This window comes from Acomys russatus, chromosome 19 (assembly GCF_903995435.1).
Source record: "Acomys russatus chromosome 19, mAcoRus1.1, whole genome shotgun sequence".
NCBI lineage: Eukaryota > Metazoa > Chordata > Mammalia > Rodentia > Muridae > Acomys > Acomys russatus.
This window is the reverse complement of record NC_067155.1, coordinates 47919502-47934255: the sequence shown is the minus strand read 5'-3', so window position 1 is coordinate 47934255 and position 14754 is coordinate 47919502. Positions and strand designations below refer to the sequence as shown.

Genomic DNA, 14754 nt, shown 5'->3' with positions numbered 1-14754 from the left:
GGGCTTCAGACTCTGCATGGACAACTCCCTGGACCTGTCTGTGGTGGTGTTGGGGAGGTGTAACTGAGGAGGAAAGGCCCGCCCTACGCTGCGCAGCTCCATCTCATGGGCTGTGTTAAAAAAAAGAAAGGAAGGTGAGGAGCAGCATCGTACACCAGCTGCCCCACTGGGTGCAGGGTGGTGTGGCTAGCTGCCTCACAATGGGTGCACCTGCAGAATAAACCCAGCTTCCCTTAGAACAGTGAGAAAAGTTGCCAACACAGTGATCCTATGATCCTGGCTGGTTCTCCCCCGTTTGAGAATTTTACTTAAGTGTAGTAAGGAAAAGTATACATTCTGCATGAATAACATTGTGGTAGTGACTCTATTTACATAATTGTGCCCATGAAGTGATGCATTTGAACTGTTATTTTCATCTTGCCATAAAGGGTCTGGTTTTATCTCTTAGAACAATTTGCTCAGGCCATCTGAGGGGCTCTTGGGAAGTGACTGGATGGTGAGGGCGAGAGCTTCATCAATCAATCGATAAGTTAGTTCATACCTGAAAAGGCTCTTAGGAGCTGGGGTGTGGCTGGAGAAAGTGGGTAGTGGGAACATGGCTTTGTGGGGGAGTGTCTGTCCCCTGGTCCTTTGTGCTTTCTGCTTTCTGGCCATAGTGAGGAGAGCAGCCTTTCCCTACCATGCCCTTCCATCTCACTACATCCCAGGAGAAATGCAGCCAATGGACCTGCGTCCACAAAGGGGAAACCTCTACAGACCTCTCTGGTAAGTTAGGCTACATTTAACTGTGTTGGGGTTGAGGGGTTCTTTATTACACCTCCTGGAAAAGGTGCCAGGGGCACTGCCAAGAGGTTTGGTTTGAATCCACAGTTCAACAAATTTGTGTGGTCTCTACTGTGTGTGTGTGTGTGTGTGTGTGTGTGTGTGTGTAAACACACAGACTCAATGCTAATTACCGCTGTCTGTTTTTTCACAAAGACCACCACCAGCAGTGTCATATCACCCAATGTCTCCTAGGACATGGTTCAGAATCATAGTTTAATTACCTCCAGAGACTCCAAGCCCACGAACATGTGGGAGGAAGGGATTCCTGTCCCCTGCCATGTTAAGAATAGTTTACAAATAAAGATACAAAATGTGTGGCATTGTACAAAATAACAAAGTTTATTTCTAGAAAATATGTCACCCTAACTGTACACATGCACACATCCACACAGCACTTCACACGCCGAGGAACAGCCTTTTAATCAGTGTACCACATACAATTATATTACAATTTACAAGATAGTTTTTGAAGACACAGTGGGGAAAGCTTTGTCATTCATTTACAAACCTTCCAGAAGTTACAAAAGAAAGGCAGTCTGAAAAGTGTGTATAAAGAGTAAAAACAGTTGACAGTGGACAGGAATTACAAAGTCAGTGACCATCACACACATCTGCCAGCATTTCAGGAGGTCTGCTGTTCAGGGCTAATGGGTAAAGCTGAGGGTGGGGCTATGTCTTGAGAGAGATCAATTTAAGTTCCTCCTGGTCTGGCTAACGAAGGAAGCAAGCGTGTGGTGGCTTTGCGGCGTGTGCTGTTGGTGTACGGGGCAAGGCATTTCAACAAATAATGAAAGTAACAGAAAAAATAAAAGCCCCAGGATGGGACACTGAATGCAAAGACTCTCAGCTCCCTGGCTAGGGGATGTGCGTGTGTGCTGCCTGGTTGCTCCCTCTCCTTTGCTCTTTTGTGTGGTGGGAGAAGTAAACATTTCCTGTATGTTGCTGGCTGGCTTTGTTTGAGAGACCCAAGACAGGCATCTGAAAGGGTAGGGCCTGGGCTGCTGCCGTGTGGAGCCACTGGATCTGTCAGTGAGCATGAAGACAGGAACGCACGACACACGCGAAGTACACACGGTGTTTTTATTGGACAGTACAAACCAATGTGCAGTTATAAGGCCAGAACATCAAGGCGAATTAAACCAGGAATTTCAAGACCAGAGTGGAAATGACAGTTACGCGTAACGAGGCAAGCATCTTGAGAAGGGGGGGAGGTCAGAAATCCTGTATGGGCTGCTGGCAAGTGTGTGCTGGCTGGAACTGCAGGTGGGGGAGGGGCTGCAGCGAGCCCTCCCTCCCCTGCTGCTCAGCCAGCTGCCCCTCACCCTCCCACTCCCAGACCTTGGATAGAACCTTGGGAGTGGAGAGGGAGGGGGGCCCCCCTCAATGCAGCCCCTCCCCAGTCTCCCCAGTGGTCTTACATGGATGGTGGTGTACGAGTGCATCTCTCTACTGCTGGGGGTGGGGTCAAAGTTGGGTTTTGGGAGTCATGAAAGCCCTAGTTTGTAATTAAAGCAAGTGACATGGATTTTGGAATTGTCCGGAAGGCTCACGGGTCACTTCACCGCACCCAGCCTTTTCAGCAGTTTCTTGCCTCTGGAGAGCAGCCCTTTTTTCTTTTTCGAGGACATTTCCCTGCCTCTCCCAGGACTACCAGAACCCATAGATGACGTAGGTGACCCCGAATGGAGATGGGCTGTGGGGGATGGAGCTCTCCTTGCTGTCCCTGAACCCTCGGGAGGAACCTAGTAGGTACATTGCGACAGTTTTATTGAGTGTGTCAGCGCCAACAATAATTCCCTTGGTAACATGTACTGCCCCATCTCCCGCCAGCCAGGGGAAAGGGTGGGTGGTTCGTTTCTTCTTTCAATTTTTTAAAGTATGCCATGAGACGCACACGCCCGCTCCCAAGGCCCCTCTCAGAGAGAGAGGCTGGCCTCGATGGGCTTTCGCTGTCTTTGTCTTGGGAGATGGGGTGGCCATCGCTTTGGCAAAGAAAGGCCAGGTCATAATTTACTCTGAAAATTCAGACTAAAAGCAGGGGAAGTTATTGTCAATCAGATGGACAGGCAAGGTGGCCGAGTACCCATCAATCAGCATCGTGAAGCAAAAGCTCTCAGCAGTAATTTGGATGGATCATGAACTAGGTGGGGTAGATTAAAAACCCTGCCATGGCGGAGTGAGCCCTTGGGTCAGTTAGAATCCTACAGAAACTTTGGGGATGGCACACTGTTTGAAAGAAAAAAAACTGAAATGAACCTTAATTGTAATCTAAGGAAGCTCAAAGGCCCTTTTTTGAACACTCTCACCATTTCCAGATAAGAGGAGTGCGTGCTGCCCGCACCACAGAGCACAGGGTTTCGGAGAGACCAACAGTGCTTCCAAGGGGTGGAATTTGACTCAGGGGCTTTGAGTGCCAATTTCACTTTATTCTGCAGCTAGATGCATGCACGCCTGAGCACGGCCAGGAATTGCCAGGCCTCTGGTTCACTGAACTCCCCGGAGCAAAACTTGGCAAGTGAGAGCTGGGCACTCATACATGGTATACAGTGGGCATACCATACAAGGCAAGGGGGCCCCAAGCTTGCTTGGATTTAAAATCAAGGTCTAACTCTAATGGAGAACACCTAGGGGTGCACCCAAAGCACACCTGAAGATACCATGGGGCCAGCTAGTGCAGTCATGGGAGCTGCCAAGTCAGGAGACAGTATTGCATTGGCGTGCCAGCACCTCTCTCGCACCTCCGTGAGCTCTGAATAATCACACTTTGAGGAGAGGGAACACCTCCTCCTAAGGTCAAGGGGCTGCCCCTGGGTGTTCCGGCCAGCTTTGGTATGCCCAGAGCTAAGGCCACCCCTCAGGGCTTGATCTGGGATTGAAGTTTTGTCTTGGCTACTATCACACATCAAACTTGCTACAGTAAACACATGGATCCGGTTGTGCTTTTTAACCGAGGGCAGCTGACAATGCAATAGGCAGCTCTCCCTGTGAGTACACGCTGGCGCACTCTGTGTAAACAAACACCTTTAAGAAATATGTTCCCAAGGTTGGCCTTGCCCATATTCTCAATGGACATATTTTAAAAAATGATTGTTCGAGATGCTTCGTTTCACTATGAATCCAGTTGCCGGGCAACCGTTACCAGGTGAGATAGCCTAATACTTTAGGTCCAATGGGTGTTTTGAGACATATTTCTTTCTTTCTCTCTCTCTCTCTCTCTTTAAGCCCACATTGAAGTCTTAAGACTACCGCGCTGTCCGCTTAGGGTAGCTTAAGCCGGTATCTAAGGTGTCTTCGGTTGCTCACTTACGTGAAGGCTACATGCCTGATTAGGGTGTGAAATGAACACTCTTCTTCTATGTCCAAGCAGATGAGCGAAGAGATAAAAACATATACGTAAAATACAACAGATAAGAACTCGCAGTGATGGCGAAACGTAAAGATGAGACACTCAAGAGAATGCAGTCTCAGGCAGGTGTGCTACGCTGCGTAAGCCCTGCCATCTAGAACCCTAAGGGGTGAGGGTCCCCAAACCTCACTCTGTCAGCTGAACTGTGCACCTGTTGTCGAGGCCAGGGAAGACCCTGGGGTCTGGCAAACTGACTGAAGCCAAAGGGTCCTTCTGCGGGACACCAACTTACAAGTTGGAGCTAAGCATTTTCAGTCATAATGCCCAAAGAAGGACAGAAGGGGAAAAAATAAGGGCAGATGCTGGTGGGGCCCAAGTCATTGAAAGCAGCAATGCAAAGATTGCGCCAGACCATAGAGAGGGAAGGAGGGAGGCAGGCAGGCAGGCAGGCTAAGGGGGATGGCTTACCCTTTTGGCCTTGGAGCGCATAGGTGGGTCATGGGAGTAGTGGGGCGGAGCATCAGAAAGGTGGACCTCCACATCATCAGGCACTTCTTCCAGGAAGTTGGAAGGCACCAGGCCTTTCTGCCCATTCAGCTCTCCCTGTAATGGCAGGGTGGGGAGGGGGGGAGGGTCAAGGGAGCCACTTTTTCCAGAGCCTATTTTCTCCCACAAGGACACCCAGCTTAAGAGGACAGATGTGAGCAGTTGGTTCTGACTTGAAGGGCTGCTGGATAAGCACCGCCCAAAGGGCCTGGATTATAAGAACAAGCCCAGCTGTGCACAAGGTAAGAATCGAGGGCCTCGAACATGGCAGGCAAATGCTTGACTGCTGACTCACATCCCCAGCCCTCCTTTCACTGTTACCCAGGTCAGCCTTGAACTCACAACCTTTTTGCTCAGCCTCCTGAGAAGTGGGAACGTCAGTCCCATACAGGTCTTGGTCTGGCCTGCTCTTGCTTTAGAAGTAGGGAGTAGGTCCTAAAGAGCCAACTCTGCTTGGATCCACTCCCTGGTTCCCGGGCCCAATGACTCTAGGGCTCGAGTGTGGTGAAGCGCTTGCCTGGGATTTGCGTTCTAGTGACCCAGTCTGTGCTACCGAGGGAGTTCAAGGGCAGCCTTGGCAACTTGGGTGAGACCCTGTATCAGAGGAAAAATGGCTGAGGGTGTGAGACAGTTGGCAGCATGCTAGCCTAGCCTGTGGCAGCAGTGACTCCAGCTGATGCCACTCCTTATAGAACTGGGAGCCAAGGATTCAAAAATACAGTCAGACCTGCTTGAGTCAGCAATGCTGCAGTGTTCCTTTTTAACAGATGAATGTTCATTACTGTAAAAGTTTCATCAGCAAGGCGGAGATGACAGCGTTCCCCCCACACAGACCCTTGCGGCTGTGTTCATCCACACACCTGCACCCATGCTGGGGAGTTCAGGGAGCACTCACAACACTCCATCCCTGGAGCTCCAACCCTAACTGCCTCCAACTTCAAAATTGGCTGGCCAATGGTTGCAATGGTGCCTCATGCCTGTTACTTGGGAGACTGTGGTAGGACAGCTTGTATGAGCCCAGGAGGTTGGAGACCAGCCTGGTCAAAACAACATAGTCCTGTCTCAAAAAAACCTGGCTGGTCCTGACAACATGGGGTTGTATCTCTTCACTGACGGTCAAGCTACTCATCAAAACGTGCATCATGGTGTGCAACCCAAAGCCTAATGACAGGCCTGAGGGAGGGATATGCAGTTAGAAATGTTTTTTTCTGCTAGGGTCATTAACTAGAACAATAGCCAAGCAGCAAAAGACACTTAAAAATGGACATTTCTTCAAATAAATAGACAAAATGGCAAAAAGGGGGAAATCACAGCATCACTGAAAACAGGGCAAGCACACAGACCAGCGGGGAAGGTGCTTGTCACCAGCCTGAGGACCAGAGTTCAATCCCTGGAGCCTACTTGGTGGAGGGAGAGGAGCTACTCAAGTTCCACATATCCCCACTGTCCCCCTACCCCAATACAAAAAGTAAAAACATAAGTAGATGGATCTTACAGCATCAGGGTGAGTACAGTCAAGAACATCCCTGGAGCTGCCCCTCCGCCCCCACCAAACCAGAAAACAAATACTGGTGAAGATGTGGAGAGAGACTGGACCCTCATGTCACACTGGCAGAAATGCCGTGGTGTAGCTGCTAGGGAGCACAGTGAGGCGGGTTCTTCAGAAACTCCAGACAGAGTGCTACCATATGACTCACAGCTCCACCTCTAGAGTGTATACCCCCAAACCTGGAGAGCCAGGTCTCAGAGAGCCACACACAGTGTCTATGCCTAGATCGTCTGCCACAGTCAAAAGGCAAATGCAACCAAAATGTCGTCTGCTGGATGAATAGATCACCAAGAGATGCCATGTGCATGCCACAGAATAGTCAAAGGAAACGCCCCCATCCTCAGGGTGGCAAATTGAACCCAGTGTTCTGAAATTTATTATTCTCCAAGGATTTCTGGGTAAGCTGCTAGGCTGGACGTCTCACCCCTAACACCCAACTAAAGGGGAAAAAAAAGCAAAAAAAAAAAAAAAAAAAAGCTAGTGCTCTGTGCAAGAGATGAGGCCTTGTTGAAGAGTATGCAAAGCCAGGGGAGATCCCTGCTGGAAGCAGAGCTCGGCTCGAAGCGCTCGTCACACCAGCTTGTCTGCTAACCAAGCTGCCCTAGATACAGCAGCTCAAACTGCAAGGGAAAAGCTGCTGCTTGAATACATCCAACCTACCAGGACAGACGAGGCCTCAGTGGGTACAAGGGGCCAAGAGAACTACCAAGAAAAAACATACCATGCCACCCCAGAACACAGGAACATGAGACTACAGAGATCACTGGCTCCCACTGGTCCCTCCCGCACACAGCAACATGGATCCTTCTAGAGCCAGGGGGACTCTGAGAACTTCATCTTTCAACTTGGTATAACCACGCCAACAGGTAAAACTAAGTATTCTGCTATTTTCAATTACATCATTTCTACCCTCGCATAGGCACATACTATGGCTTTGCTTTTGTTTGTATGCTGCTCATATTTGAAGATGTTTACATACCCCTCCTTGTTTAAGATGATTTTTAATTATGCTCCTCAGTCATATCTCATATGCTCCCCCCTCCTACATCTTTTCTTCTCTCCTCCTCTTCTTAATTATAACCTTCCTGAGAGCTAACAACACTCTTTAGAATCTGTGGACCTTTACAATATGCATGCTGTTCCCTCTTCCTACTTTACCCATCTCATTGATTTTTTTTCCAAAGTCAACTTAACTGTTAACCCTTTCCCTTCCCACTATACTTCCCTTGCACTCCTAGTCTCATTCAGTGAGCCCGTGCACACTCCATGATGTCCTGGGTTGTCTTCCAACAGTTGTTGGTCCCTGTTGTTAACTGGATAGTGTGACAGCTGTGGGGTAGCAATATCCTGCAGCCATGGTGGTTCTTCTAGTTAATGTGCCACCCAGGGAATCCTGCAGCGCTTACCAAGGCACTTGGGAGCTCTTTTATGAACCACACAATCAACTCTACTAATCTTGAATGTTGAAAATACATCGACTGAAAGAAAATAGCAAATTTTAAAAACCAAGCAACAAAATAATATCCAATGCATAAATCTCATCACAGTGATCTAAGAAACAAGAAAAACTAAGACACAGAAGTGCTTAATCCAGAAATGACTAACCCTGAAGCAATGCATCTAGTGAGAGCAAACTGAATGGAATCCCAGACACAGAACTCAATAGAGTGGTCATAAGGATGCTCAAAACAAACAGCTGAAGGAAAGGAGGAAGGTGACGGATGGTGTGAAAGAGGAATTCAACAAAGAAATGCTGAAGAAAACCTAGAATGAAGTACTGGAAATGGGAAAAAATTTTTTTAAAAACTGTGGAAAGTTTCAATGACAGAATAGATCAAGGAGAGCACAGACTATCTGAGCCTGAAGACATGATGGAAGAAATGAAATGGTCCAGCAAGGACAATGATTAATACTGAGACACACAATCTAATTCTAAGACAGAAGCGACACTCTAAAGAGACTGAATCTATGGGTTTAAAGGCATAGCAGGAAGAGAATCTGGTTCTAAAGTCACAGAAAATATTTTCAAGACTGACAAACAGCTCTCCAGAGTTAGGGAGAGAGGCCTGTCCAAAACACACAGACCAGCGAAGAGCCTCTCCCTCATAATGTTTTAATCAAAGCACTAAACATACAGAATAAAAAAGGGACATTAAAAGTGGCAAAAGAGAAACACCAAGTCACAACAGACATGGCAACTGATGCTTTCAAATCAGGGTGGCAGTTAGGTGGTGGTGGCATACACCTTTAATCTTGGCCCTATGGAGGCAGAGGCAGGCAGATCTCTGAGTTAGAGGCCACCCTGGCCTACAAATAGAGTTCCAGGACAGCCAGAGCTACATGGAAGAATTCTGTCTCAGGGAAAAAAAAAAAATCAGGCTGGCCTAGAAAATGCATTTCAAGTTCTGAAAAGCAACTCTGCTAACCCACACTTATATACATGGCAGAAGGACCTGTCATAATTAAAAAGTAAAAGAGACTGGCTGGGTGTGGTGGTGCAGGCCTCTAATCCTAGAACTCAGGAGGCAGAGGCAGGGGGATCTCTGAGTTCAAGGCCAGCCTGGTCTACAAAGTGAGTCCAGGACAGCCAAGGCCACACAGAAAAACCCTGTCTCGAAAAACAAAAAAGTAAAAGAGACTGAAGGAATTTGTGACCACCAAGCCAACCCTATAGATAATATTTGACAGAATCCTTCAGTCTGAAGAGAAAAACCCACCCAAGACTTCAAGGGAGAACAAACCAAACTACAATAATACTAAGGAAAGACATGCACTACAAAAAAACAAAATTGTGTGAATAAATACACAACTTTCAATAATAACTCTGAATTTTAATGGTCTTAATTCCCCAATCAAAAGACACAGGTTAGTAGATTGGAATAAAAAAACAAAACAACACATGAAGAATCTATTTGTTGCAACAAACAAACAAACAAACAAAAAGCACCAAAAAGGCAACACTTCCCTTAGGGCGGAGGACAGAGAGGATGGTCCAAGAAAATGGATCTGGAACACAAGCAGCTGTTGCTGCTCTAACATCTGACAAAATAGATGTCAAACCAAATGAGTGAGAAAAGGTGACTTCATACTGATCAAGGGAGCAATCCCTCAAGAGGACAGCATCATTCTAAACACACATGCCTGAACACAGGGAGCATCTGAGTGCACAAACAAGTGCTGCTAAGATGTCACAGAAGAGCCCAGCACAGTAATAGTGGGTGACAGGTCATTCTCACAGAAAAACATCTGAGTTAAATGACGTCCTGGATCAAGTGGACTTGACACCCACAGAACATTCCATCCAACCACTGTAGAATACATATTGTTCTTGGAAACCCGTGGAAATTTCTTCAAAAGAGATTGTTATAATTACACAAAGCAAGGCTCAACAAATGCAGAAAGACAAGTAATTCCTTGTATCTTCTCTGATGACCAATGGAATAAGACTACAGATCGACAGCAAGATGAATCCTTGAATATCCACAAACTCACCAAGATTAAATAACACACAACCGAGTGATGAACAAAGACATCAAAATGGAAATAAAAACATAACTAGGATCAAATGAAAATGAAAACAGCATGTATCAACATCTCTTGGATACAATGAAGGCAGACCTAAAAAGGAACTCTATAGATAAATTTGTGCTTATGTATCAAGAAATCATATCTTGAGTAAACAACATGACACATTAAAACTCTAGAAAAGGAACATGCCAAATCGGCACATGGGAAGAAGTAATTATATCAGGGCAGCAATTGATGAAATGGAAAAAACGGATGCAAAGAATAATAAGCAGAGAGTTGATTCTTCAAAGAGCGAAGCAAGATTACAACAGATACCAGTGAGCTCCAGAAAATCATCATTGCCTTAAAAACCATATATTCCAACAAACTGGAAAATCTAAAAGAAGTGGATGAATTTCTAGACATGTTATGACCCACCAAAACAAACCAGGATGAAATAATTTAGATTTAGAACAATCAGTGATACTGAAACAGTGATTAAAATCTCCCAACATTACAAAAAAAAAGTTCAGACCCAGATGGACTCACTGATGAATTTTCAGAGAAGAGTAAGATCAATGTTTTTCAAAATATTCCATAAAATAGAAAAAGAACTTTGCCACTTTACCACATTCTTTGAACAAAGCTAGGATGACAGAGATACTAAAAACAGGCAAATAGTCAAGAAAAGAGGAAAATTACAGACCAATTTCCCTGCTGAATACAGATGCTAAAATGCTCAACAAAATATTTGCCAACAAATCCAAGAGCCTTCTCACAAACTGATGAGTGTATTAAGAAAGAAATTAGAAAAACAAGCCCGTTTAGTATATATGCATGTATGTGTACATACATATAAACATACATACACACACATTACATGGTCAATGGGTTAAAAAAAAATCACTAACCATGACCAAGTTGGATTTGTTCCAGAGATGCAGGGACTGTAAATCAATAAACATGTTACATTAAGTAGATACTGTCAAGGGCAGAAGTCACATGGTCATCTCAATAGATGCAAACAAAGCTTTTTAACATCCTACGTGTTAAAATAAAAGGAACACATCTCAACATTATGTCTCAACATAATGAAGGCTCTACATGACAAACCCATAGCCACCATTATGTTAAATGGGGGAAAACTTCAAAGTATTTTCATTAAAACTAGGAACAAGGCAAGGGTGTCCATTTCTTCATTTCATGTGATGTAGAAAGTCTTAGTCACAGCAGTAAGACAAGAGAGAGAGAGGCATTTGAGCAAGAGAGGCGGAAGTCAGAGTGTCTCTATTTGTAGATGTCATGACTCCATGGGGGAGACCCCAGGACTCCCAACAGGACACTCCTTACAGCTGATAAGCACCAGCAGAAGAGTGGCAGAACCCAAGTTAAAATACAAAAATTATACGAGCCTCCCATATAGTCACAAGGAGTGTAGTAACCCAGGAAACCAAGCCCATTCAGTATATATGCATCTGTGTATATGCTTATGCATATAGTCATATATGCACACATATATTCCATGTCAACGTGTTAATGAGAAAATGAATTAAATAAACTACATCAGGAAGACATAGGTCCCCCCTGTGTAGACAGGTCTGCTACTGAAGTGCGCTACTGAAGCTGGCTACCCAAGGGGAGTTACTCAGCACTGTTCTGCGTATAAGACGATAAGTGGAGGTTGACAGTTATAAGCACCAGGGACAAAAGAGTCATCGCTTGGAACACTCAAAGAGAATCAGCTGATGACAACAGATACAAACACGTTCAAGGCAGTGGCTCACAGAGAATGCACACATTCCCACTCCACTCAGGAGGCAAGTTCAAGGCCTGCCTGAACAGTGTAAAGAGACTGTTACCTCAAAACGAAAAAATGAACTAGAGCCTGCAGTAGAGGATAACAGTAAGATCTGTTAAAAAAAAAATTTTTTTTTTTTAAATTTTCGAGACAGTGTTTCTCTGTGTAGCCTTGACTCTCCTGGACTCACTTTGTAAACCAGTTTGGCCTCGAACTCGGAGAGATCCATTATCCTCTGCCTCCTGAGTGCTGGGATTAAAGATGTGCGCCACCACACCTGGCAATTCATAAATTCCTAAGAATGATTTAATGCTGGGTGTGGAGGCACATGCCTTTAATCCCAGCACTTGGGAGGCAGAGGCAGGTGGATCTTTGTGAGTTCAAGACCAGCCTGGTCTACAAAGTGAGTTCCAGGACAGCCAAGGGCTACACAGAGAAACCCTGTCCAAAAAAACAAAACAAAACAAAACAAAAAAAGAATGATTTAAAGACATATAAAGGTGTAAGAATAAATTTCTGCACCTTTTTCTATATAAAGAGTTTTCTCTGAGCCTAACCTAAGTATGGCTTTCTCTATGCTACGGGTTTGTGGTAGGGGCAAAGCTCATTACAAAAGTATTCCCCTGGAGATATTATAAAATACATTATAGAAACACAGATTGAAAGAGCAGACCAAGAACTGTGGTCTATGCAATCCTCCATACAAGTGGGATTTAGTGTATATGATATGGGGCAGCTTTCTTTAAAAAAAAAAAAAGCTTTATTTACATCTGTGTTGCGTGTGTTTGTATGAGTAATACGCTGCGAGTGTGCAGTGCCTGCCAATTGAGGAGGTTAGAGGAGGGAGGTGGAGTTAAAGGCAGTTGCAGGCCACTGCGCATGGGTGCTGGGAACCAAACATGGGTCCTCTGCAAGAGAAGCAAGGCTGTTAAGCTCTGAGCCAGCGAGCCAGCCAGCCAGTCCCAGAACAGGTTCTTTTAGAAATGATCCTTATAATGTTCTAACTCAGAAAGAAAAAAAAAAAAAAAAAAGCAAATTAACATAGCCACAAGTTCGCACTGGACAATAAGCACAGAACTGGAGAAACAAGACTTTCCATCAGTGTGACGAGCTTTCTATACACCATCTGCGAAGACAATGAACGGCAACCTCATCCACATCCATAGAACAAGACTGCTCTCAAAGCGAAAAGCTAAAGTGTAGACCATGACCTAGAGAGAGACGCTGCCACTCTGTGCAAGGAGGTGTGGCTCTCCCACCCAAACCTGCTGTGAAATCTTGGCAGCTCTGAACCCCTGCATACCTGAGGCTGCTGCAGAGAGGGGTCCTCTGGGGCCATTCACCACTGCATGGAGAAGCAAGACTCCCAATTGTGTTCAGAAGGCCATAGATGGGTGGCCCTGGGGAGCAGCCACAGGAGGAGGCCACAGGGATGGGGGACATGCAAAGGACTTCCAGTTCTAGAAGCAGGAAGCCAACCCCACCCTGACTCCTCAGAGAACACTAGACAGCTGTAGAACAGGAGGGAGGCTCCGTGGCTGACACAGGCGATGAGTGAGCAGGGAGGGGCGGACTCTAGAGTCTGGCTGTGGGTGCTGATCCACCTGTTTGCTTTGTTTATCATTCCTATTCTCCCTGAAGGAAAACTTACCGCCCAGGCCATAAATAACCTAGAAAATCAAATTGTTTTGTAAATGTTTGGATGGTGGCAATTTTGTGTTCGCTTTGTCTACAGTTTGTAGACACAGAAAATACTATAATTAGTGGAGAGCAACCAGAGACCACAGTGCCAGCTTCCTTCCCTTCCCTTCCTCCCTTCTTTTCCCTTCTCTTCATTCCTCCCTCCTCCCTCCCTCCCTCCCTCCCTCCATCTCTCTCCTTTTCTTTCATTGCTCCCTCTTTCTCTGCACCACTTCTGTTTTTGAGACAGGGTCTAGCTATATAGTCCAGCCTACAATCCTGCCTCATCCTCCCAAGTACTAGGACATGTGTCACTTTGGCCCCTAGATTTATATATATTCTATACAAAAGAGAGCTCAGCTCATCTCAGAGAGACAGCAAGCAGGCAAATGTATCAGAACGGGGCATATTCAGATCACAGCTCATGTGCTAATTTAAGAGAGAGAGAGAGAGAGCAAACCAGGGGTTGGGACCCACAAAATGAGCAGCATTTCTTGATGTTCCAAAAACTTACATAATAAAATCCATCTTCATCAATTTCACCAAAAACAGTAATAATATCTCCTGTGCAGAACGGAAGTTCAGCCTGCAAAGACAGAAGGCAGAGCTAATAGCATATTGCCACATGTTATAGGTGTTACAAAACAAGGCCCTGTTTTTTCCCCACGCTTAGGGAATTAACCGGTCTCTCAACTGTGTCAAGATGCAGGGTGCGAAACTGAGGGATCGAGGGGGATGGGTTGCTCAAAGCTCAGGGGTGGGGGTGGGGTGTTTGCTTAAAGCTGGGGGACTGGGGGCAGGGCCTGTTCTCAGTAAGCCTGAGAGGAACACTGTGTATTAGACGTCATTGCCTCCTGGTAATGCACAGGAAATCTAGTCACATGGTAACTCTACACCTGGAACATTGGGGAACACTCCCTGAAGAGTGAGGACCATTGGTCAACACCCTCTTTGCCCCCAAGAAAACCTCCAAATTCGACATCATCAATTCAACACCCATCTGTTAAATGCCAGCCGAGCGTCAGGTCCCAGTGTGGGGACAGCAGAGAACATTGAACACAAGCCCCGGTGTCCAGGAGTCAACTCTCCTTATATCCTTTAGACCAGAGAGCCCAGCAGAAGGTAGAAACAGAAAGCTGGCCGAGGAGCACTATTAGTGTAGTTGTGTCTCTAAATGCGAGAGTGAAGTGATTAGCTTCCCCACGGGGTCACTGATAATCGGGTACAGCGAAGCTGTGCACAAGTCTCCGGATCAATCAGGTTCGGGACAAGTGACTCTGGAGGCAAAGACCTCAGCCTTATTTCTGAGTTTTTTCCTTACTTCGGATCATGTTCTACCTTTGTGCCCTGCTGTGTCCGGCTGCCCCAGGCCCGTGCACACTGGAACACCAGCCCTCCTTGCTCAGCATCTTTCATCTGCATGTGAGGGATCATCAGCCACAGTAAATTTATTTCTCTACTAAATTTCTCTACTTCATATTGTCATGCCCAGTAAGTGCAGGT

The 14754-nt window shown here is 45.9% G+C and overlaps 1 protein-coding gene across 3 annotated transcripts in view; it reads right to left on the bottom strand.

The window, feature by feature from the left end:
• Window positions 1–2241: 2241 nt before the first annotated feature.
• Window positions 2242–14754, bottom strand: part of Rimbp2 (RIMS binding protein 2) — a 61444-nt gene continuing 48931 nt past the window's right edge. The window contains exons 17-19 of one of the 3 annotated variants that reach the window (XM_051161415.1): window positions 13766–13837; window positions 4640–4774; window positions 2242–2567 (exon numbers count right to left, since the gene is read on the bottom strand). In XM_051161415.1, the coding sequence (XP_051017372.1) occupies window positions 2379–2567; window positions 4640–4774; window positions 13766–13837 (396 nt within the window). In that variant the 3' untranslated portion in view covers window positions 2242–2378. Of the gene's footprint in view, window positions 2568–3220; window positions 4179–4639; window positions 4775–13765; window positions 13838–14754 lie in introns of those variants that run through there. The other 2 variants (XM_051161416.1, XM_051161417.1) reach the window with 2 other exon arrangements.